Raw genomic sequence first — 24,770 nt, 5'->3', positions numbered from 1 at the left:
GCACCTAACTTTATTGCAAACCTAACTTTATTATACACGCTTTGATATATAGCAGCAACGAACAGAGATTAAATGTTTCTCCGATGGCTGCACAACTGGGTTTGTACTGAGTTTAGAATTGTGGAGAAGCATGTCCAGGTCTTGGGATTAAAACACCAGACTGTTTCTCGATACAAAAATATTACCTGACAGCGATGAGTTATAAAGAGAACATTACTTTGGATTGATCAAGACAGTGTCTCTTAAGGGTCTAAGCTGTGACATGTCTTTTGATCCTTTTTTATGTTTGTTTTACTGTTGCAGTGGCATCCTCTTTGAGGTGGATTGTGGATAATGACCTTCTCAGAAAAAATCATTTAATTTGCCCTGATGATTACATCACTGATAAATTACCTGTTACTAGAGCACCGAAAGGTAACTTTTAAAGCAGCGAATAGAATGGTCTGAATAGAATTTTTAGAGCGCTCTTTAAGAACGGAAGCATTGAAGGTCGTAGTAGATCTGAGTGTATCTTTATAGTTTTCTGACAAAGCAGAAGGCACTCTAGTATTACAAGCATAAAATCCCACTAAAGGGACATTGTGAAAATGAAATCAATAAATTAAAGAATTATTGTATTTAAATATGTTTAAATATGAAATCTAATAGTGGCTGCACATTTTTTTACAGTTCTCTCCAACTGATACAAAAACTCTATCAGTTGTGACCACTCTGCCTCTGTTCAGTTTCATTAGCACAAAGCTGCAGCTACAGCTTATACACAGAGAAGGGAAGTGGTTACATTAAAGTAAAAACCATTTTCAGTGAAATACAATTATATTCTTTATTTTGGGTTTAAAATTTTCCAGTTCTGCAAATATATCAGTTTAATTTGCAAATGAAGATTAGTAAGAAAAATCTTTTCGGCAATGTCAAGACTTTTTCACTTGTTTTACTCATGGATGAGCCAAGGTGAACAGTCAAGTCAAAACAAACATTTCAGAGTAATAAATTTAGTCACAAATTCCAAGACTTGGAGGGGGGGCGGGGGTGGGGGGGAGGTTGCTCCATTTTAATTCCAAACAAATCTAACATCTCAGAGTTTCCTCTGAGGTGGTAATTTTGTTGTCTAACTGTAGGAACACAGGACTAGATGGTAAATCCTGTTTATGTCAATTTTCTGACTGTCAGAAGTCCATCATATAGATCTTTTTGTAAACTGAACAGGGCATTCTAAGTCCCACTCACCTGTAAGATTAACGTAGCTTTCTGCAAGTAATATAACTTTGTGTATAGTTTGTTTAATTAGTATCTCTAAAAGCTTTCTTATTAAAGCACTATGCTTCATTTGAGCAAAATAAGCTATAAATATAAATGAATTCTCAAGTATTTAAAGGGTATTTTTACCATCAACAAGACTAAAATAAATTCATATACCTATGTGTGGAATAAATGCTTTTAATTCATGCTTTTCTCTTATAGAATTGTATTTTTCTTTGAATTGTAGGAAAATCAGAACCTGGCTACATCCGAGAGACATTTAGTTTTAAACAGCACGTTTCTTCAGGCTCGCAGGACCAGACACCTGCAGGCATCACACACCTACAGAAATTATCTGGTAGTCTGCCAAGTGTGTCTTTACGCACATTAACTCTGCCTTCGACTCCAGACTCTAGGCACCAGACTAAAAAGACAAGTAAGGTACATCTTACAGATTTATTGGCTTTCATCTGTCAGAACTGTAGGGCCTATTGCTGTTCCTGTAACGAAGGGTGAATATCAATGCAGCGTTGATTTGGGTCCGGTACTTATTTTAGTTGATCTGTTAAGGAAAGATAAATACAATATTTCCGTATGAATTTTCAATGCTGTATAGCTGTAATTAGACATGTACAGATACCCTTTTCATCATCCTCAAAATTGCCGTCTTTAATTTTGCACCATAATCTCTTTGTTTTTCAAAGAAAACAAATGCCTCACAAAAGGTAGCCTGGAAGGATGCAAAGTGCAAAGCAGAGAGGGAAAGTGAGCGTGCTTACCTTGCCAAGCTTGAGAAAAGACAGAATTATTTGAAGAACCCCCGCTTTTTCCCACCAAATGCTCTTCATGGAGGCAAATCTCTTGTCATATCTCAAGAAAAGGTGGAACAAACCATAGCCAGAAGAAAAGCAGAAGATAATAAAAGGTATGCAGTATATACAGTTTCCTGATTCTGAGCTGGAGTATACAGAGAGCTCCACTACAGAATTGCTGTGGATTTGCACGTAGATATTTTGAGCTAAATGTCTGTAGAGTCTCTTAGGAAAAAAAAGTATACCTGTATGACATTTTGGTTTTGTTAAGGGATACATTTTGCAACTTCTCATTTTATCAGTATTTAAAGAACTAGGATACTTCCAGATAATGTCTCCTTTCTTTTTTTTCTCTTTCAGTGATACTTCATTTGTTCCAGTATTTCTTGCCAATCCACCTACTGTTTTGTTTTCTGATTATGAAGTCGGCCAGGTTTATGAGGTGAGAACTTTCTTCTTTGCAGAGGGTTAGTTCTACCACTGAGAAGCGTTACATCCTGCCATGATCTACATATTTCACTCAATCTTTTGGATTTTGCAGTTTAACAAAAGTCTGAGTTTCTTCTTTATATTGAATTAATGACTCTTTAGCTTCCTTCAGGAAACTCTTTCACACACGCCACTGACACTCAGTGAAAACTCAAAGGGACCCTTTTCAGTCTCTGCTTGGTTTTGGTAGTATCTGATTTAGCCTTTATTGAATAAACTGACATTTTTAGGCCAGTTGTGATGATAAATTAGCTACTACTAGCAGACTACTAGGCAATTGCAAATATTATAATGAGTGATGATAAATACAATGGAGTATTTAATTTTCTTTTTAAATGAAGATAACTATAGAGCTGCAGAACATCACTTCAACAAGTCACCATGTAAGACTTATCCCGCCCTGTACTTCAGCATTTGCCATTGGGCCAGGTAAGGGTTATTTTTACTGCCTTTAAGATGTTGACACATAAAAGATCTAATTTATCTGCTTGAACAAAGATTTTTCAGAGACATTATGTTTGATTCTGCTAGCCATAGTGCTTTGGGTAGGACAATAATCTGCTCAGCTCTTTAGAGACTGAAGGCTGTCTAATGTCCCTAGGACCTTTCACATTTGACTCATAAGCAGATTGAAATAGTCTAATAAGAAATTCAGGAAGATTAACTAACATTAAAATGTTTGAAGTTCGATTGAAATATACCCATGGAATACCTAGATTGAGTCTTATCCAAAATTTATCTAGGAACAGACATAGTGTCCAATGAAATCGGTAGGGGGAGAGGGCAAGAAATAGCATACTTCAATCGCCGCAGAGAAGATTAGGTTAAAGGAAAGGTAAGAAAAACCTCTCTCCTACATTAGGATAGCCAAGTACTGGCACAGATCACCTAAGGAGCTTGTGGTGTCTCAGTCACAGCATTGGAGGAATATTTCGAAGAACTTAGATCCTCCTATGTAAGCCTTGTTATCTTGTGGCAGAGGAAAATGAGGTAACACCTCTAGGTTTATCCTCACTCTGTTTTCTATAGTTATGAGAAGCATATTTCAGATAAAAAAATTCTTCTTCGAGTTCAGTGGAAGGTACGCACATACACAGATTACACTGGCAGGCCTGTTGTGGTCATTCATTTCTATCAGCCTGACTTAGGCAATAAACGGCGAGAGTTTACAGGCACCTTTCCAGAGGGGGATGTGATCATAAATACATATGCCAGCTTCAGGAGGTTTAAATTTTTTTAATTCTCTACATTTTCTTTTTCCCAAGGAAAATTCCCAGGAAAGGGAGGAATGATTGCTCCTGGGATGACATGCCAGTATACGGTCCAATTTATTCCTGAGTATCTAGGAGACTATGAAGATTGTTTATTAGTGGAGACGCAAGTATCAGAACCTCTTCGGATCCCGATCCAAGCTAGAAGATCACCTCCAGTGTTAACATGTCAGTAATGCCCAATTCTTAAGTTTTTCTAAAGTTAAATGAATTTGTTAAGGATTTTTTTAAAATTTGACAGTCTCCGATTTTATATCACAGAACAAGTATGGAGAAACTTGGTGGTGTTTTTTCTACATTTTGATATCTGTCTTGTTTTCACTCATAATAGATCTATTAGTTATTAAAATGTAATCCTGTCAAATTTTTCCTCAAATATTTTTCTTGCCACATCAAACTCATTTTTTCCCCCTCTATTAGAGGAGTGAGCAGGAGCCACTTTCCTGGGTTTGTATCTTGTCAATTCCTGAACTACTAAGTGTAATTACCAATCCTAAATATTATGGAATTTTGATTTTGTTATAAATATTTTATGCTATTTATTAATATTCAAGGAGTGTTGCATTAAATATCTACATATAGCTATGGATATGACGTATCTGCAGGATTCACCTCTCGGATATCTAGCCTCAACTGTACCAACCAGGACTATGTTTGCAGAAACTTGCTTTGATTTTTTGTAAATTCAGCTTTCCTGTTATACTGAGCTTTTTAAAAAATCATCTTACTTTTTGTCATCATTCAATGGAGTCTTTAAGTAGGCAGCAGCATTAAAATGTAAGATGACTGTAGAAATATGCACCTCATACTGTTTGACTTTCAAATGGAAAGAATTTAAGGTTTTTTAGGGCTGCAGCACCTAGCATATTCATATGCAGTAATGTGGTCTTTAACGAGTTATTTCAGAACGGGCTTTGCCAGCTGCCAGCCTTCACTGTCTGTGTGGTCTGATTTTCTGTGTTACTCATTGCAGTGCCTCACATTATAGACTGTGGTTCCTGCCTTGTTGGAGGAAGAAAAGTAATGATGATTTTGTGCAGAAATGAGGGATGTAGTGCTGGGAAGTTCTGTATAATGCCAAAGAAAGCCTGGCCACCTCCTGATTTCAGGGTGAGTGATTAGAAGGGAAATACTGGACGTGGTATGGTATAGATGCTCAGATATGAAGGTCTTTAATCTACTCATGGTATATTAGCACAGAAGGCCTTGCTGGGGATATCTGTGTTGTCTTTGGAGACAGCACCTTCCCCCCTGCTTTCACCAAGGTAATTATAAAACATGGAAAATTTCTTCTAATTAAGCCATATACATAAGCCATACTTTTGGGATGTGTGAAAAAAATTACAGTAAGACGTAGAAGAGTAATGATGTAGTATACGGCTTCTTTTGGGTAACCCTGTATTTTGGAAACAACCACCTGATCAATTTAATTTATTAATCTTTCTTTTTGTTTTATTTTTTTCTTCTTTCTTTTTTTTTAACAACTTAGGCTGTTGCCACTGTTGGTTTTGTGATACAAGATCCTTTTGGGATCCATCCTGCTATTTTTGAGCTAGCTCCAGGGCAGAGTACAACAGTAGAGGTTAGTACCAACTGCTATAGAAAGTATTTGTACTTCACCAAATACATCAGCAAACAAGATCATTGACTTGGCTAGACCTTGTGAATTTGAATTTGCGTAAGCAAAAATGCTCAAATCCTTTTGTGCAATTATGCTGGAAGAATTGCAGTTGTGAGTCTTACTGGAGGGTCTTTCACTGCAACTCCTAAGTCTTGCCTACACAGAGGCCAGACAGTTATTCCCCATGCAAAGAATCCTGTTAGAGAAAACAGGAATCTGAGAACACAGGAATCCTTATTCCACTCCAGCTAGGGCAGCAAGTCCAAGAAACTTTTCCTTTCTGAACTTCCTTGGAAAAAAGGACATTTGGGGAAAAAAAAAATCTTTCATTGTAGAGCAGCAGCTACAAATCCTTCACTTATGCTGTGCTTTTCCTGAAAAAGACCCTGCAGTAGGTGTGCATTACTGGCTGCCACCACTGCTTTCTCTGATGTGGGCCACATTTTATTATAGCATCCCTGTGGGGAGAGGAAGAGTGATATGGAGAGGATGGCTGGCCTCCAGCCCGTCCTTTCTCCAGTACCTCCTGGCTGCCAATAAGAGGAATGAGTCAGGCAGATGTGGATAAAGGAGAAATATTTCTCCTGCTTTATGTCTCCCCAAGCGCATTGCTTCAGCAGCGCCAGGCGCATGTGGGAGAGAGAGAGGAGATGGGTTTAGCATGGGTCAGGTTTGCAGGCAGTAATTGATAAGAGGTGGAATAACCATGGTGCACATTACACAGCCGAAGATTTTGGCCCCTCAACCACTTTTGTTGAGGTGGAGCTCAAGGAAGGCACTCAGCGGCTGCCCTGGTCACACTGGTGTAGCTTGACAGGCAGCGGTGGCGTTGCTCCGTAAGTGACTGCGGGCAGATTCGATTCTGAGGGTGCAATTCATACAGCTAAGCCAGTAGAGTGCCCACACCTCCAGTGACCACAAAGGCCCCCCTGTGACCATCCAGATACACACATACAAGTTTAGTGACCCAGAAAAACACCCATTTCTTTCTGGTCTGTATTAAGGGAATGTGACACTGTCTGTTTCTTGCGAATGAAAGATTTAATTACTAATCACTAAAACTGCCCTTTAGCAAACATTTACGAATTGAAGTATAAACTTCCTGGAGAGAAATCAGTTATATTGCTATTCCACTTCTCTCTTTCAGGTAGCGTTTTTCCCTTCTTCTCCAGAAGTTTCCCAGCAAACATACACCATTGTTTGTGACAATTGCCAAGTCAATGATGTTACAGTCACAGGTTTGTTTCCAACACCTTTCAGAGCTCATATTTCTAACACCATGGATATTCAAATAATGTGAGTAGTGGCTGATGGCTTGAAGTGATGGTAAGAATTTTTGTCATTGGATTAAGCAAATATTTTGTCCCCTGATGATGTTAAATGCTAAGCATTTTAAAATTATTATTATTATTATTACTCCTCCTCCTCCTCCTCCTCCTCGTCCTCCTCCTCCACCACTCCAGTGCATGAAATACAGGGGATTCAGGGAGCACCAAGCTTTTAGCTCAGAGCGCCAAAACTCCAAATGTGAAATGTCATCAAGTAGCAGAAAAGAACACCTGCAGTCAGGTGCAATTAATTTCTTAGACTTTTGTATCAATAAGATAACACAACAAACTATAAAACATGAGCTTTAACAGGGCAGAAATACATTTGGGTGTGAAGCAAATTTGGGGTACATCTTGGATTAGGGTATGCAGGAGAGAGAGTCAGTCTTTGGATTAGCTAAGGAAACAGATTAAATTCTTGTAGCTGTTAGTGCTTGTCCTGTAATGTAATCATGAGTGCTATAGCATTAGGCTTGACTTGTAGTCTATTTAATCACTTTATTACAGGTATTTCATTTGGAAATTTTTTAATAGTGCATTTGACACTCAATTTTATTTTAATATACTGCTCACAACATCTGGGAGCCATGTTATCAATCATTGCAAACGTTCTGCTCACTTCAGTGAAACGATGCTAATACGAGCGAGCTGAGGTTGTGGCCCTGAAATCCAAACCTGTTCAATTCACGAAGAGATGATCTCTATCCATATATGCTGATGAACAAAGAACACCACGAAAATACTGTACAACTAACACACTGGAGTTCTGAAACTTGAGGAAACACCAGATATAATCAGTAATGGCCATTACTGGCACTTGCTGTTAATGAGTATTAAGAACAATGTTAACATCCAGATGTTAAACAGTAATGCCTACTTATTTCTTCAAGGGGTTGGACAGCTGATAGCTCTGGAGCTTTTGTTCGTCACAGGTGGAGAAAGCAAACCTGAACCTGGTGAAGTTACTGATGTAACCGCACAGCATCTCATACGATTTGACCCCCAAAACCCACACACCACCGAGGAGAAGATATTGGTTATAAGAAACTCTACGTATGTAGCTACTATTAATAAAGTAATACTCTGCAGTCTGAACATACTGGTAGGGATCACATTTGTGATACCGGCCTCTCTCAAGCTGGAGAAGCCTTCATGCACTTGATAAACTTTGTACAGAAGCCTTGCTTCTTTTTGCTCCACTGTTTAGTAATTAAGGTTCAAGGATATGCTTCTAAGAGCAGGAACGTTACATATAGATCAAACATTATGGCAATCATTAGCCATACCATTTGGTTCATACACTGCCAAGGTCAATATATTTGCCTCAGTGTAGATAAATCTACAACTGCAAAAGATTCATAAATATGGATGATTGCAGGAAATATTTAACAGGGTCATCCAGATGGGATTTATCTAACTTTACATGTCTACAGTGCATACTTGTGTAACAGAGCTAAGCACCCTATACTCTTTTCCTTTCATAGTGCAGGGAAACAGATGCCTTTAAGGATGCCATTCTGACTGTAGACATCTCTCATGGACCAAGATATAATGCATCCTGCACTCCACTGGATCTCCGCTGATTAAAACAGGAACCCAGTGTAACTAGCTCATATGAAAACTTTCCAATGATTCCTACTATTGAGTCCTAATAGATTTAAATATAAACTCTATTTGAAGTCGAGGAATATGTCCCTATGTGTAATTACATTGTACTGAACATAGTGGAAGCCTGATTTTGATCAAAATCAGCTGGACAATAATAGAAGTACACTAATGTGCATGACTGCAGTAGTTAGAGGCTGCAAACCACCAAAGCAGCAAGGAGGTCGGGGCTGGTTTTAGGTACATTCATGTAAATTGCCACTTGCTACAGTGGATTTCTGGAAGTTTGTTCTGCGGCCTGGAAACCACGTATACATAACACCAGAACAGAAAGCTGTTTGGGTTAGAAAGTGTGATTTAGTGAACTGGATATTGTAAATTGATGAAGGGTGTGACTATGTGTGTCCACATTTTGCTGTGTTATAATCATGACAGCAGTCGCTGCATGTCTGGGGTATATGAAATAAAGCTGGACAGGCTGAGACTGAACTCCACAGAAAGAGAAAGAGAAAACTTTCTACTGCTATAGAAAGTGATACAAGGAATTGTGCATGTTCAGTTTTATGTCATTGATACTCACTGTTAAATTCCAGTGTCCTTCCTCTTTTGTAAGGCAAAGGTTTTGAGGTCAGTATGAGCAAGGTTTTAAAACCCATGAATGGAATACGCTTCTGCTGAAGCAACCCAGTTAAGCAACCTTTTCTGGATTAGAAAGAATATTGCAGAGCCATTGCTATAACCTCAGCTGGAGCCTCTGTGTTTCTTGATATGTTAAAGACCACAGCTTGCACTTGGATTAGATTCAGAACGTTATGTAGATCATCAGCCGTGATCCAATGCAAACATACTGATACCAGCAGGAATTGTCCTGTTGATCTCAGATTCTTGAAAGAAGAATTGCAGTTTCCTAAAAGTTGCATTACATGACAAGTTAAAAAGGGCAAGAAAGAGTTAACATACTGTGCACATTTATATCATTGACTTCCATATATTAGCATGCTCTTTGTACAATTTATATACTCTGACTATATGCTGACTCATCAGCTTTGTGGCTCACAAAGACTGGTAAGTCGAACCCCTGTAATTTTTAAGGAGAGGAACTCCCTATATGGAAAAAAGAACTGAAAATTTTCTCCCAATGTTTTACCCAATAGTATCTGATGTTTTTCAATCATAGCTTTCTGTTGTTTATTGATCTCTTTGCAGCCACACAGAACTTCCTTTCTACTGGCAAATAATAAAGCCTAATCCTAAACCGTTAACACCAGAAGAAACTGCAGACTTCATCAAGCTTAAATACAATCGAGACACAGAGTCACCCTTCTCCCTAAATCCTGAGCAGGGAGTTTTGCTTCCCCATGCTGATCATGAGTTTATTCTCACTTACACTCCACAGGAGGTACGGCTTGTGATTCCTTCCTATCTACAAACTCCAGCTGTGTATTTTTATGCAAGTCATAAAATCCTTGCTGTGCAGCTTTCTGAATTAAATTTAATTAGCTGGTACTATGCTTTGATAAACAGTGTTTAAAATGTAGAAAGTTACTGAAAGAAAACATGTTTTGACTGCAAAATATGAGACACTTTCTGATCTCATGTAATTTTTGGTACTGATTGGACACAATTTTAAACTGAAACTGTGGACACATGCTCATCACTGCAGCTGTGCTGGCTGGTAGAGTTACCACTCTCGCATTACCAGCTCCTCCGCAGTCTCCTGCCCCTTTCCATCTGCTGAGGGAGCTGCTCTGAGGATGTGCCCCATACCTACTGCAGCCTAAACAACTTTGGTTTGCAAACCGTCATTATTTAAACTGCTTCCAACTGTAGCTTTTTGGGGGCTGAAATGGGTCCTAGGAACAGCTGTGTGGTAAATTAAGGGGCTAGTAGTAACCTTTGGCAGAGAAATTATGGTATGCAGCTGTGGGTAAAGAGAGGTGCAACGATGTTTGAATGCAGCTGTACCAGTGACTGTTGTCTTAGTTTCTGCTCTGCTGTCCATGTAAATAAGGAGCGTGAGGTCACTATTTAAAGAAACTCGATCCAAAGTAAGCCCAAGAGTGGGAATATCCCATAGGAATACCTCAAATAAGTATGGAAGAGAAACTAACTGGGGTTTTTAAATACTTTAGTTAATAGAAAAATATATTCATGGTGTTTTAGATTTTAATTTGTTAAAAGATATCAAATTAATGTATATAGTTGCTATCTACAAACGAATCTTTTGCCAAGCCTTTCAAATTTAAGGCCTGCTTCTGTGTTTCTTTTTTTCCCCCTGTTAGAGCCTAGAAGGCATTCTCTTTTCCCATGATGGAGAAGTAGTGTTTCTTACTCAAAATCAGATTGCTGGTCAATTAAGCTAAATAGCCTGGAGCAGTTTGAAGAAACTTTAAGTTAGTACAGCAGTGCTGCTCTTAATTTGGGGAGCCTTTGCAGATGCTTGTGCGTAGTATGCAATATACTAGGGAAATAATAACAGGCATGTCAAAAATGAATATTTTTCTTGGAACTATATACCATGAGATCAGAATCTGGCTCAGTATTTTGCAGTCAAACATGTTTTCTTTTAGTAACTCTAAAGTTTAAATATTGTTTATCGGAGCTTAGTAGCCTGATGGTGATCATTCATCCTTTAAATGTAAAATACTCTTTCATCTTTTTTTAATCTTCAACATAATTTATTATTCAACATTAAAATCCTCTCCTCCTTTGTGTGTATAGCTGAAGAATTATCACAGTGTGATTCAGATGGTACTGAGGGACATCCCAGAATCACCTCGGTAAGCTGAGAAACACTATTTCCTGGTAAGCTGTGTAGCCATATTTTAGCTATGCCATTACATTTGGTTATTGGGATTCTTCATCTTTCTGGTGATGATGGACTGACAGTTATAAAGTATTTTATCTGCACAACTAATAGTGGTACAAAGAGCAACTCTGTGATCTTCCCTCATGTCTGAACACATGCCTTAGCCCTAGCTAGGGCTGTACCTCTCTTGGAAAAAGATAATACTGTCATTTTGCCTGTTCTTTCCGAGCTTTCTGCTGAAATTCCCAGCAGGTTTCCCTTTTATTACTGTTTGTCACAACAGTCTATGACTTACTTATTTGTGAACAGGCTGGGATAACTAGAGTACATTAAAGAACTCCTGTAATTTTTACGGTTTTTAACTGTCCCGAGCCTGAGCTAACTGCACCCAGGCAGTCTGTCCTTGAGAAACTTTTGATGATTTTTCATTTTTGATCTGGCAATTAAAAGATGGGATCCAGTTTAAACATCAGTTTAAGATGCTTAATAATGTAACCATATTTCCTCCCGAAGCTCAGTAAAAGAGGGGATGCTTCAAAACATCCCAGAGTACAAAACAGAGGATGTAATAGCACTGGAAATAGAAGTAAAAGGATCAACAGAACCATTTAATCTTCTTCTGGAACCATACGCCATTGTCATCCCTGGAGAAAACTTTATTGGTGTAAATGTCAGAAAAACATTTAAGGTTTGTTTCCTTTTGACTTCATTGTTATCATATGCTTTGTATCACTAGATGTCATAGGTGTTATTAGAAGATACCAGACAATCCCTGTTATTTTAGTTTTCCTTAAATATTTTTAAAGGGGGCCGTGACTCCAGGAGGGTCTGTACTGAAATCCCCTAGCAAGCCTCCTTAGCCCTACACTCCAGGCAGCAGGCTTTGTTCTGTTTTCATCTCTCAAGTTTGATACCACAGAGTTTTACCCTTCTAAATATTTTTCTTAAATGTTTTTCTGGGCCAGCAACCTGTTGCTTATCACTTTGTCACTCCTGTAGTGTAAAAGTTTTCCAGCTGGGAGGAATAGCCAATGGATGACTAAATTACTTTGTAACAGAGGCACTGTTTGTGGAAAGGACTACAGAAAGCACAGGAGAGCTACAAAAGTCACATATACTGCAGCTTACTAGATCTTATCCTTCCCTGCAGGTTCTGATAACTTCTGTTTGACCATTATGGGACAGGCTGCTGCTGCTGCAACTGTCCACTCACTCAGCGTCCTCTTCACTATAGATCAGGATCCTTTTCCTCTTGGTCTCACTTGGGGGAAAAATAGGCAAGAGCCAGGCAGGAGGACATTTCCTAGTTAATGATCTTCCCATTTTTTCTTAAAGATACTGCTAATGAACATTTAGGTTTCTGCTTTCTCTCCCTAGAAGTTCTTTTTCATCATAAGACAGCCATTTCATACTTTCCAGTTTTCTGCTATAGCTACACATGTGATATAGGTGATTAAGTCACTGCTTATATAATTACCTTCCTCACAGTTTCCACTTGTTTTTTTAACCTTAAAAAGATAAGTATGTAAACTGTGCTTAGAGGTAATTGTGCTTCAGAGAACAGTTATTTGCTGTAATCAAGACATAATGTCTGAATAGATCTGAAGAGCAGGCCAAAGATTTCAGGAGCTTACATCTCCCTCACAGACAGATCCCTTGGCCAAAAAAAAAGGCTGCTCTCAAAAGGATTTGAATTTTAAGCTTTGAAGATTTTTTACATTTCTGAAAAAAGGGGGGGAAGTTTAAAAGGCTTCAAATATTATAAAGTTCTTGAAAAAAATGGTTAATTGATTTTCTTTAGGTTTCAGTAAATACCTTCACTAGCATGAAGGCAGCCGCTGGGTTCATTTGACTAAATATGGGGCTTTCAGCGTAGATCTCCACATCCACACTACCTGCTCTAAACTTTCCTTAGAGTCCTCGGAGATCTGCTTGGCAGCACACAGGGGGTGAGTCATCTCATCCCACGGGCTAAAATAGGTCGGAGGAATTGTTCCCAGCACTGTCTAATTGGCTTTATTTTCAGAAAAGATAATTCCTAGGAGATGAGGTCAGATCTAGAGCTCTTACCTATTTTGCAGCCACCTGAAATCCAGTCAGGTGAATCCTACTTGTGCTAGTGTTACATCACAGAGGAGAAAGGAAAGGGAGGACGCAGCATTATCATGAAAATAACAGTAGTTAGTGCATGACACTGGGTTGGTACTGCTCAAGTCAGAGGTTAGACAAAGGTCTGTGCCTTTCCACTCTTACTGTGCTCAGTTTATTTCCAGATTCAGGTGAAGATACAGTATGTTGTAGATAGATTCAAGGTGTATTAGTAGGTCATATTGTTAGTGGTGATCAGGATATGGTTAGAGCTTGCAAAGTGTGTGACGTAAGACTTGCAATACCTAGTTTGCAGTGCGTCAGTACTCAGCGAATTGGCTCGTTGCTGTGAAAGCTTAAAGTGCATTAATTGTCTCGTTGATCTTAATTGTTTTAGATGTGGAATAACAGCAAGTCATTGATCAAGTACACATGGGAGAAAATCATTACATGTGACATCATGGAAGTTGTGCCTCATACTGGCGTCATAGGTAAAGTGTCTGTGACTTGCAAGACTCTGTTAATGGCAGAAATATTAAAATTGGTATGAGTGGAAGAGAAAGGTCACGGAGTGCTATAGTGCAAGCTACGAAACAAGACCTGATCCACAGCCTGCTGGAGCCAACAGGAGACTTAATTTGGTTCGAGGAGTTACAGTTACAGGTTTGCAGCAGGTGGTTTCTTTGCAAAATGGTGAGGCAGGACCCTGAATTTTTCTTTTCTAGATATGAGTAAATGCTGTGAATTTGAACTGGTAATTACTGGAAGCAAACCTGGGTGCATCAGCCGTAACCTGCAGTGTAAAATTGAACACTGTTCAGAGCCAGTTGTACTGCATGTTGAGGCTGTTTTTAAGGTAAGGACCAGCTCGGTGTTGCACCATGACTAGCTGTAGGGGCCTGCCTATTGTCCATATAAAGCTTTTTGCCTCTTAAAGGCCTGACAAATCTGAAGCTCTTCAAACAGGAGGTATTTTTGCTGTCTAGTAACTATTGAGTCAATGTTGATACTCCCATGATTATTTTTCTGTATTACACACAATGCATTTGCTTTCTGCTATTCGCTGCAAAACTGAACGTTAACCTTAGCTAATGTATGCTCTTAATTAGGCAGTTTTGGCAGAAGTGTCCATTCTGACATCTGTTTCCTGATGTCCTAGGGTCCACTTCTTTGTATCGATGTTCCATCACTCCGGTTAGGTTTGATTAAGCCGGGTGAGAGTGTGTTAAGAAACTTGGAGATTAAAAATCTGTGTCAGCTGCCAGCACAATGGAGAATGCAAGAAAGCCAGGTTTGTCTAGCCGAAAGGAATGAAGAGGTAAGTGACTGCTATAGCTGGCTATGTTCCCTCCTTGGCTATTTCTTCCTTATGCTTAGCAGTTGTAATATTCATTCCAGGTATCAAAAGTTCTAATTTCTGTGACTTCTTATGAAACTAGTTCTGCACAGTTCCAGAAGTGCACAAGTTCTTTCAAGATTAAATGCTGCTTAGCAATTTTTCTGTTTTCATTTATTACAAATCCCCTGCCAGCCTGATGCAAAGCGCCATGGAGTATTTCCTGTATGACAGTGATTTCAGCTGCTGCTGATCTAAATAAGGGGGCAAGACTTTATCAGAACTGAGACTCCTCCCACGCACCCACAACAGCATCTCAGACAAGAATCTCAGCACCTACTGAATTGTGCCTTTTGGCTTTAAACAGTAGCTTTGAAACAGGCAGGTGTCTCCTAAAATGACTTCTTGCCACAATGAATACTAAAGCTGATGTTTAGTATTATCTAGGCTGTGATGTGTCAAATAGAGTCCATTCCAGTCTTTGACTTCAGAGCATATCCCACCATTTCACATAAAATAACTAAAACAGCTTGAGGGTAACGTTGCTGGCAAAGAACTGAGCGGGAGCTGCAATCTGCAGAGCTCCACATATTCCTAAAACTAAAAACAAACAAACAAAAAAGATGACAAAATGCTGATTTTGATCATTTGTGGCATGCAGTGGGCTCTGTAGCTAGATTTCTCCCTGGTGTTAAGCATTAAAGGGAAGTGAGGAAATCCGGACTCAGGGGTAAGTGCTTTTTGTTGTAATGAAAGGCCAAATTCTGCCAATAGGGCTCTTTACATAATTACCCATGCAAGGAATTGAGTTTACTCGTTTCATGGCAAAATTGGTCTAAATGCTGCTCAGATGTTCTTTCTGGACAGCCTGTCAGTTTTGCAATGGAGAGAAGAGCTTGTTAAGCAGGAACTTTCCATTGACCATCAGGAGACAGAAGCCTGCGAGAATCTGTACTGTATCCCCATGAGCTCTTGAGCTTTGTTTTCTTTTCTATATATCATGTAGATATATAACCAACTTTGGGCGAAAAGAAAATATTTAAGTAGCGGTTATGGCAGCCTTGCAAACAGGGCTGGGTGGATGTGTCTACCCCCTTTCCCTCAGAACAATCATAATCAGAAGTGCCTGATTAGGGTGCCCTGGAGGAGACCGTGTCTTCACAATCCTCAAGCCCTTACTTCTCACTGTTATTCCTTTGTCCCCTGTTATTCCCAATGATTCCCAGAACTCCAGAGAGATTTTAGACTTAATCTCTTGATTTTGTCATCCCAGAGCCCATTCATATCCCAGTGAAGATCCAGTGCTAAATTCTTCCTGCATAAGAGTTACCCCTTTCCTTTCCTGAACCTCTCCAGCCCTCACCCCACACTGATGCTCTTTCTGATTCCACTCCTCCAGCCCTCTTTTCTCAACATTCTGTTCAAGAATCCCCCCAGTTTGTGGCACTTTGCATAGCTGCTGCTCAGCCCCTCCACTTGGGAGGAGGCACTGCTACTGCTGCTGACTGCTTCTCCTTCTCATTCCCCTCACTCCAGGCACAGTCATCCCTGTTATGCTCTTGGTTCTGGCTACCTTTCTCTCAGGCCATTGCCTTTTTGTTAGCTGTCCCCATAAAAGAAAAGTCCTGCCTCCTTGTTTAGCCATGTTTTCACAAAGCTAGCACTGCACTTACTGAAATCAACCCAGGTGGGACTCCAGGGGCAGAGCAAAAGGACAGGCTGTCCAGAGAGGTGGTAGAATCACCATCCCTGGAGGTATTTAAAAGACTTGTAGATGTGGCACTTCGGGGCATCATTCAGGAGACACAACAGAGTTGGGTTGATGGTTGGACTTGATGATCCTAGAGGTCTTTTCCAACCTTAACGATTCTATGATTCTATGGCATGTCTGAGGAAAAACTAGACACATGCAAGTCCTAATCAGATTGTGTGGCTTCACATTTCACACTTGCTTTGCAGGCATCAAAGAAATTTCTGTTTCCTCTCTCCACTCCTAGGTATCTCCCTTTACTATTCAACCACCTGCTGGAGAAATACCTCCTTTGGGTATATGCAGTGTGTCAGTTCAGTTCACATCAGTGCTGTGCCAGCGTCTCCAGACAGTATTAGAACTAGAGGTAGAAAATGGAGAAGGAAGGTAAGGGGGAAAAGTGGCGTTCTGCTTTGTTTTTTGCTGAGATTCACATGTGATTTACACTTTAGGTAGTTTTATCTCATAAAATGAAAATATGTAGCAGGAACTGAGAGTGGGGTTGTGTAACCTATCAATGAACTATCCAATCACTAATATTGCTAAATAAACATAATCATCATTCTTTCCAGCATGCTGTTGTATGTCCAGCACATTTCATTAACGATAACAATAGACCATCTGTGTGTTTATTTCCAGTCATCTTCCTGTTTTTGTTGAAGTTCAGACCCCCCAAGCGTGCCTGATATGTAGTCGTCTAGTATTCACTGAAATTTATACTGGAGTTCCTGCCAAAGCAACCAGCAAACTTTTTAACCAGACACTGCTGCCAGCAAAATACTTATGGGGAAAGGTAAATGTGCTTCTAATGGATGAAGAATACAGCAGGGATGGAAACAGTAATTTCTATCAGAATACAAACTACTCATAAAATCTTCTCTGATGTACCCTTTGAGTATCGATTCCTGCTTTTCTGGCTTATGAGCAAGATTTCAGCTTGAGACCAGCCTGAAAAGATTAACTACCAGTTGATATTAATATGCTTCTACTGTCTGTGGATCACCCCCGGGAGAATGGGTGGGCAGAGATTTGAGGGGAAATAGGATGTAAGCTACCAGAGTGTTAAATGAAGTACCATGGGAGTTTAGGGTTTGCATTTAGTTCCGTAGAGCAAAGAAACAGTGGTGCTTTTGAATTGTACATAAATTTTGCTTAGATTTTACATTCTGGGTGGGATTCAGCTCACAGATTAGGACCCCTAAATTTAATGTCAGTATGTAAGCTGTGGTCTGAACTTTCTTTTTAGTCAATAGAAAACTGAGCAGGAAGTCAGTCACTAGAATATATACGTCTAGTGTCATTGTGGGTGCTATACAGTGTTCTTCCTCACCTCCAGGCATCACTCAAGAAGCGTGGCCTCTTAAGCCCTGCCACACCAGCCAGTCATGCTTGTGTGGCTTGGCTACCCCAGGTGCCTGTGTGTCGGCCACCGAGTCGTACCCCATCTATACAGTCAGTGGAGTCCAGAGAAGTATTCACCATCCTTTAACATGGACATCTACTCTGGTCTGCAGTATGCTCTCTAGCACATACTAACTGGATGTCTGTTGGCTACAATGGTGGTGTTGACAACCACTATGCATACAGTTAGATTAGTCTGTAAACTCAATCCTACTGTCAGTCCCTTGGCCGTTCAGCTCTACTCTGACATCCAGGGTTCAGTTTGGTTGCCTACATAAAAGCATTCAGTGCCACCCAAAATGTCCTTAGGTGCCCAAGACATCCTAACCGGGCATGTGAACGATATACGACCTGTAAGAAAATGTTTTGGAACAGCTGGAGCCTAGCAGGGATATCCACAGCATTTTACATGGTATCTGGTGTTTGCATGTGAGCAACCAAGCTTGACCCCTGGAATCATGCCATGTGCCTTTAGTTAATTAGGGAAGGTGCCAACACCAGGACTGTCTCTGTAGGCCACTTCTGTAGTCAGTAGAGAGAGCTCTGGCACCTGTAGAGTCCTGCTCCAATATCAGATAGGCTGACTTAACCCTGGCAAGGCTTGTGTCTGTGAAAGGGACAACAGTGACTCTGCTTCCAGCCCAGATGCCTCGGTTAGGCACCTGAAGTCATTTGGAATAAATGTAACATGAGGAATTTATCAACCATGGGGGATTGTAAAGCAAGCCTCATCTCAACAAACTGTATGTGTTGCTACCATTAGAATAACTGTTATTATAGTCCTCTTTGATCTGAAGAGAAAATCTGAAAGAATCAATGTTAATGAATTAAGAGTGTTAACTGAGTATCTGTCCTCTCTGTTTGGCAGCTCATTGGAAGTCAAGCAGCTTTCTGCTCCACCGCTGTCTCCCCAGCCAGTGGCACCTTAGGCCCAAATGAAGAAAAAGAATTCTGCATAGAGCTGACAGCTAATATTGTGGTAAGTTTAAAAATGGTTGTGATTTTGTCAAAACAGAAATGCTGGCATTCTCATCTCCCCTCCATCTGGCAAAAAGGAAGGATTGTTTTATATACAAAATATAATGCTCTTTTTTCCCATACAATATCTCTGAATTTGCTTGGTTGGAAGCAGTTTTCTACCCTGCCCTCTTTGTTTCCCAACTGTTCTTGTTTTCTTCCTTTCTTGAATGCCCATTCAATTATTCTTAATGCTCAGCACTTTCCTTAGACCATACAGATCCTCACTTTGGATCATCCTAAATGAAACATAGCAGGCTGGCATATATGATACACCTTTGGTTTTCTGAATGCAACTGGGCTTGTGATATTTTGATATTTGAAAACCTAAAAGGGGCTGATGGGACTGAGATTCTGCAAAATAGGATGTAGACTGCAGAGTTTACAAACTTCAGGAATTCAGCCATAGACTTTATAGGGACATTTAAACAGCTGATTTAATGGAGTGAAATAAAGGAGCTTCCTATAGGTGTGGTGTATTAGTTCCCATTACATCACTGGAGAACTAAATTGTATTTATTCACTTAAAAGTAGGTGTTCAGTACTATCAGAGATGCGCTAGAAGATCTCGGATACCCGTGTATGTCTGCAATATGTGGCACAGGATCCCAGTAAACTCGAACTTTCTTTTTGGAAAGCTGGAAACTCAACAGGACACACTGAGCGTCTGAAAGGGCACTTTTGCATGTAGCTGGGGAGCTGAATGCCATCCAAGCCACCTAAAGGAAAGGGTGCCTGCATTGTAGGTGATCTAGTTGCCCAAGTACCAGTAATGAATCACTGGGGACAGGGAGAACACTTACCAGTTACTGTCACGGGCAAAACAGACTTGACTTGCTGAAATAAGTTTATTACCAATCAAAATCAGAGTAGGATAATGAGAAAATAAAAACTAAATCTTAAAACACCTTCCCCTCACCCCTCCCTTCTTTCTTGGCTTAACTTCACTCCCAATTTCTTCTACCTCCTCCCCTCCAGCAGCACTGGGGAATGGGGAATGGGGGTTGTGGTCTGTTCATCACACGCTGTCTCTGCTGCTCCTTCCCCTGCAGGGGGAGGACTCCTCACACTCTTCCCCTGCTCCAGTGTGGGGTCCCTCCCACAGGAGACAGGGCTTCATGAACTTCTCCAGTGTGAATCGTTCCCATGGACCACAGTTCTTCACTAACTGCTCCAGCATGGGTCCCCCGCAGGGTCACAAGTCCTGCCAGCAAACCTGCTCCAGCGTGGGCTCCTCTCTCCAGGGGTCCACAGGTCCTGCCAGGAGCCCCTGCTCCAGCATGGGATGTCCATGGGCTCACAGCCTCCTTCAGGCATCCACCTGCTGTGGTGTGGGGTCCTCCATGGGCTGCAGGGGGATATCTGCTCCATCACAACCTCTAAGGGCTGCAGGGGACAGCCTGCCTCTCCATGGTCTTCACCAGGGCTGCAGGGGAATCTCAGCTCTGGTGCCTGGAGCACCTCCCCCCCTTCCTTCTTCACTGACCTTGGTGTCTGCAGGGTTGTTCCTCTCACATATTCTCACTCCTCTCTCCTGGCTGCTGCTGGTCTTGCGTGTGTTTTTCTGCCCCTTCTTAGATATGTAATCCTGCAGGTGCTACCACCGTCGCTGATGAGCTCAGCCTTGGCCAGTAGCAGGTCTGTCTTGGAGCCGTCTGGCATTGGCTCTGTCGGACACGGGGCAGCTTCTTACTGAAGCCACCCCTGTAGCCCCCCCACTACCAAAATCTTGCCATGCAAACCCAATACAGGGTCGCATTTAGACAGTTACATTTAGAGGTCTGAATCTGAAGCTGAATCCCCATCTATTATTTTATGCAGGATGGCCTGGTTCATGTATTGATAAGGCAAAGAAAGAATAGTAGTGTTGAATTAGGAAAGAAAGTAGTGTTGAATTACCCAGAGTATGGGTGTAGCTGGGCCACATAATTCATCCTATGGGTCCTGCTTTAAACCCAGGAAGAAATAAAATCTTGGTTTTGGAAGATCATTTAAGCATGACTAGAAGTGATTAATGCTTAGAGCTTCAACACTTGCAGTATGGAAAGTGTGTCAAAAACCACTAATAGAGCAGTTTTAGGCTTATAGACTGCTGCGAGTACAAAGCCACACTCTGCATTCTAAGCAAATCTAGTGCTGGCAGAGAATGCGCTTAAAACAATACAGTGAAACTTTACAAGATTCTGTTGTAGTTCCGGTTTTAGTCCAGTGAGTTTGATACATGTTTTCTAAGTAAAGTTCTTAATGAGGTTGCCTTTCTTCTGTGATGTTTGCTTCATTCACAAGGGATCTTGACTTTTCCCCTTTCAGGGTGAGCTGAAAGACCTTGCCCTTTCCTGTAGCATAGAAGACATGATTGAACCCCTCTTTCTGAGCATTTCTGGAGAAGTGAAAGGCCTGCATGTCACCTACTCAGTACCTTGTGACAGTGGAGTTGCCAGGTAAATCAAGGATTTACCCCTTAACTGAACAAAAATTACTTCTTCCCAAAGCAAAAATACAATAGAGAGAAGAAAAACCCCCACTTATCCATGTAAACATCATTCCTCCTCCTGCTGTAGGGGGCAAGGACAGTAAAATGTGCTGGGACAATTCACTGAAGGGGCTTATGTGAAGAAGAGGTACTGGGTTTATACCCTAGCCAAATTCAGCATCTTCATAAGCCCAAGAGAAGACTGGAGAAGAGCACTGCTCCACTCCCACCACTGTTTAGCCAAAACAAATGAAATTAACAACTGGGATTTCATTAATTTGTGAATAATAAACCAGTGTGAAGTTAACTGCACACTAGTGAAACTCACGTTCCTGTGTTGTATGTGTTCTCCCTTGTGCTCCTGGCGCGTGTAGCCTGTTGGTTGACTTGACACTTTTGTGTATAGACAGCATGAAAAATTACCTTTCTCCCCAGTAACCAAAGCGTGGGAGCCCCGTGGTCCGTCCCTCACATGTTTGTGAGTAACAGCTATTTTCTGGAATGCCAAAAATTTGCAAACTCAACTCTTAGATGTGAATTTAGAATTACAGAATTATAATCAAGATCCTGTATTTTGGACCATTAAGTTTTGTTGTTGCACTGTGAGACATGATATTAAAGAAAGAAGAATATACTTCTCTTTGACTTGGTATATCTGACCGATACTTATTCTGTTTTTCTAATATGTAGCAGGGTTATTATTTTTTTAATATGCTTGTCTTTATATATTTTTATATAAGGAAAAAAGGCTTAAATTTGGTAGGTTGGCATATATGACAAAAACTGTACCCAAAATAAATCCTTATGTGGGTAGAAGTACAAAAATGAAAAGCAGTAAATGCTGATGACAAAAATAATAGACTGCACGGTCCTTTTACACTGGTCATCACAACTACATTGCATATTGCACCTTATGAAATCTGAAATTATCCGTGGCATAAGAAAATAAGACTGATGTTTTAATATTAATGTAACTTTTTCTGCCAGTGACAAAAGGCAAATGTTACAAAGCCCGTGTGATCTTCTTTTGGACTTTGGATCTGAAGTTGCATTCAAAGACACAGTAAAGCGTCAGCTGATTCTTACCAATCACACTGGAATTAGCGCTCCGTTCAAACTAGAAGCTGAGTATTTTACTGGCTATTCACTTACTCCAGAACAAGGAATCTGCCTGTAAGTCTTGCTTTTCTGTGTCACGGCTCAAATACTAATATAGGTCTGGATTAAATCTGAAATCAGGACAGAGTGCTATTGCCTCTGTCACAAGATGGACTTTCTGCAGTGTTCTGGTGGGGTTTTTTAAGCTCTTACTCTGACTGTGGTAATGAAGCCTGCTGGTGAGGTTTCTGCAGAAACAGGTAGCATGCAATGCAAGGATGGAAGGTCCAGCTGGTGTAAATGGCAAACCAGTATTGCTGATGATGGACATAAACTGGTTTACGTTGGCCAAGGCTCTGTTGTGTTAGATTGTACACAGTCTTACAACTCTCATGTTGATTCACTATTAAGGATGTTACTTTCAAAAAATGCTTTGTAAGCAGTCCTTTAAGTTATAATGGCTACTAATTTCAGAGTCAGATAGAGCTGTTACTTTAGCAGAGACCTGCTCATCTCACAGAAATGTCATTGTGATTATTTTTTTTTCAATTTTTTTTCAAGCTCCTCAAGCTACCTGGTGAAAAGAAGAGGGCCCGTCACAAAACATGCAGCCAGAAGAGCACTGTCAGGTATGAGAATAGCTGTCAATCTCCACAGTGGAGAGAATGCAAAAGACAACTGACTACCATATTCAGCATTAAACATACCAGTCAGGCACATCATTTCATTCTTGGAGTATCTGGCTAAGTCTAACTCTGTTAAATTACTTAGTTCCTCAGTTCATTCTTAAGTTTGAAAGCCCACATTGCACAAGCATTTGGTCAGTCTCTCTCTTCCCTCCCTGCTTCTTTTTTCTCTCTTCCCTCTCCCCTTCTTTCTCTCAAAACCAAAAGTCTGAAACAAAGATGGGTGGTTCTGGTGATAGTTCACTCCCAGGATCACTCCCAGCACACAGTATGGATGACCTGCATAACGTTTGGCTATTTCCCTCCTACACAGTCTTCCAATAGCATTGCAGCAGGCTTTTCCCCCTCAAACCCTTTTATATATCCTCCCCGCTGTGGAAAGCTGCAAGACAGCCCATCCATCACTTCTCATGCGTTGTACTGAAAAATAATAATACTTGGAGCCACATGAGACCCAGGGAGGGGGAAAATGGGAGCAAAATGCTGTAACGTGTGGCTGTGTCTTCTGTATCCAAAATAAAACTTGGACATATTGGTACCTTGCCATAGCGTTTGGTATCTGTTACAGAGGTTTCCAGCTGTTGAATTAGCACTCAAGACTGGAAAAAATGTTGTTCTGAAAGATTCCATGCAAGCTTATTGATTTAGAAGGCTAGGCGATTCAGAATGTGGAAAGGCTTTGCTCTTCGTAATTCATTCGTTGTGTTGAAGAGCACACAGAGGTAAACAGGCAGCTGCTAATAGAAAGATAACCAGCTAGCACGAATTCCAGCTTATTTTTCTCAAATTGAGGGTGTGTTTTCATGTAGCCAATTAGTGCCTTTCATATCCCAAAGAGTCCTGGATCGGGTTGTTGGAAGGGAGTCCCTCTATGAAATAATCTCTGTAAGAACTAACTCTCAAAAAACAGATTAAGACCCACTGCAGAAAGGAACTTGGGTAAAGTGGTATAAATATGGGTTCTATAAATGATCCCAGGTTTTTTTGAAGCCACTGAGGTTAGGCTGATTAACACCAGCTAAAAATATGGTCCTATATATTCTTTGAAAGACTAATTTTGTTTCATTTCCTCAAACTTCATCAAATGCTTCTTTGCTGTGCTCCTTCAGAGTTTGCAGCAGCAGTACTGTCTCATGGGAAGGGAGTAGCTTTCCATATACAACCTTCCACGGGAACTCTGAAAGCCTTCCAGCAGCTAATCATAGAAATAACAGCTTACAACAACATGTGGGGAGAGTACCGGGATGATCTTGTCTGTAAGGTAGGTGGGGCTTTGGTTTCGAGTGAAGTATTGCTATGGCAGATTTTACACCAATTATATTTCCCATATTCATTTATGTTAAAAACACTTTTTTAAGTTTGTTAGCACTTCTGTAAAAATTCAGGGTAGATATTGCTATATCGCTACCTCCAATGACATGTAAGGAACAATAGTTTGCTCTTACAGTGTGTGGTTTAGTTTTGGGGCAAGACGTTTATCCCTTTGGAGGTTTTCATGTGCTTTTAAAATGACTGGAGTGGTTTTGATTAATAAAATCTGTTTGGTAGCTGGCCAGTGCACTGCTTTGCTCTACCAATACAATATATTGTGTTGTACAGAAAAGCAGCAGGAAAGCTGGTGAATGTATGAGGTATTGCATTCTCCTGCTGAGAAGCGCTTTTGTTAGCGTATGAATTAGATGCTGTCAAAAGAAACCAGTCAAAAATACTTGAAAATCCAATCAGCTTTCAAAACATAATTTTGTAA

At 40.4% G+C, this 24,770-nt stretch overlaps 1 protein-coding gene across 1 annotated transcript in view; it reads left to right on the top strand.

Annotated features, from left to right (window-relative positions):
- Positions 1 to 24,770, top strand: part of DLEC1 (DLEC1 cilia and flagella associated protein) — a 44,014-nt gene that overhangs the window by 3,085 nt on the left and 16,159 nt on the right. Inside the window, exons 4-26 of the mRNA XM_064445123.1 lie at positions 304 to 414; positions 1,487 to 1,680; positions 1,944 to 2,164; positions 2,412 to 2,493; positions 2,882 to 2,969; positions 3,806 to 3,979; positions 4,785 to 4,921; positions 5,301 to 5,393; positions 6,580 to 6,670; positions 7,651 to 7,813; positions 9,572 to 9,764; positions 11,087 to 11,145; positions 11,688 to 11,862; positions 13,660 to 13,753; positions 13,988 to 14,118; positions 14,422 to 14,580; positions 16,596 to 16,735; positions 16,988 to 17,141; positions 18,618 to 18,728; positions 21,077 to 21,207; positions 22,227 to 22,412; positions 22,899 to 22,966; positions 24,133 to 24,284. Of these exons, the coding sequence (XP_064301193.1) occupies positions 304 to 414; positions 1,487 to 1,680; positions 1,944 to 2,164; positions 2,412 to 2,493; positions 2,882 to 2,969; positions 3,806 to 3,979; positions 4,785 to 4,921; positions 5,301 to 5,393; positions 6,580 to 6,670; positions 7,651 to 7,813; positions 9,572 to 9,764; positions 11,087 to 11,145; positions 11,688 to 11,862; positions 13,660 to 13,753; positions 13,988 to 14,118; positions 14,422 to 14,580; positions 16,596 to 16,735; positions 16,988 to 17,141; positions 18,618 to 18,728; positions 21,077 to 21,207; positions 22,227 to 22,412; positions 22,899 to 22,966; positions 24,133 to 24,284 (3,107 nt within the window). The remainder of the gene's footprint in view (positions 1 to 303; positions 415 to 1,486; positions 1,681 to 1,943; positions 2,165 to 2,411; positions 2,494 to 2,881; positions 2,970 to 3,805; positions 3,980 to 4,784; positions 4,922 to 5,300; positions 5,394 to 6,579; positions 6,671 to 7,650; positions 7,814 to 9,571; positions 9,765 to 11,086; positions 11,146 to 11,687; positions 11,863 to 13,659; positions 13,754 to 13,987; positions 14,119 to 14,421; positions 14,581 to 16,595; positions 16,736 to 16,987; positions 17,142 to 18,617; positions 18,729 to 21,076; positions 21,208 to 22,226; positions 22,413 to 22,898; positions 22,967 to 24,132; positions 24,285 to 24,770) is intronic.

Source organism: Phalacrocorax carbo, chromosome 2, assembly GCF_963921805.1.
Source record: "Phalacrocorax carbo chromosome 2, bPhaCar2.1, whole genome shotgun sequence".
Taxonomy (NCBI): domain Eukaryota; kingdom Metazoa; phylum Chordata; class Aves; order Suliformes; family Phalacrocoracidae; genus Phalacrocorax; species Phalacrocorax carbo.
This window is presented reverse-complemented; position numbering and strand designations above follow the sequence as displayed.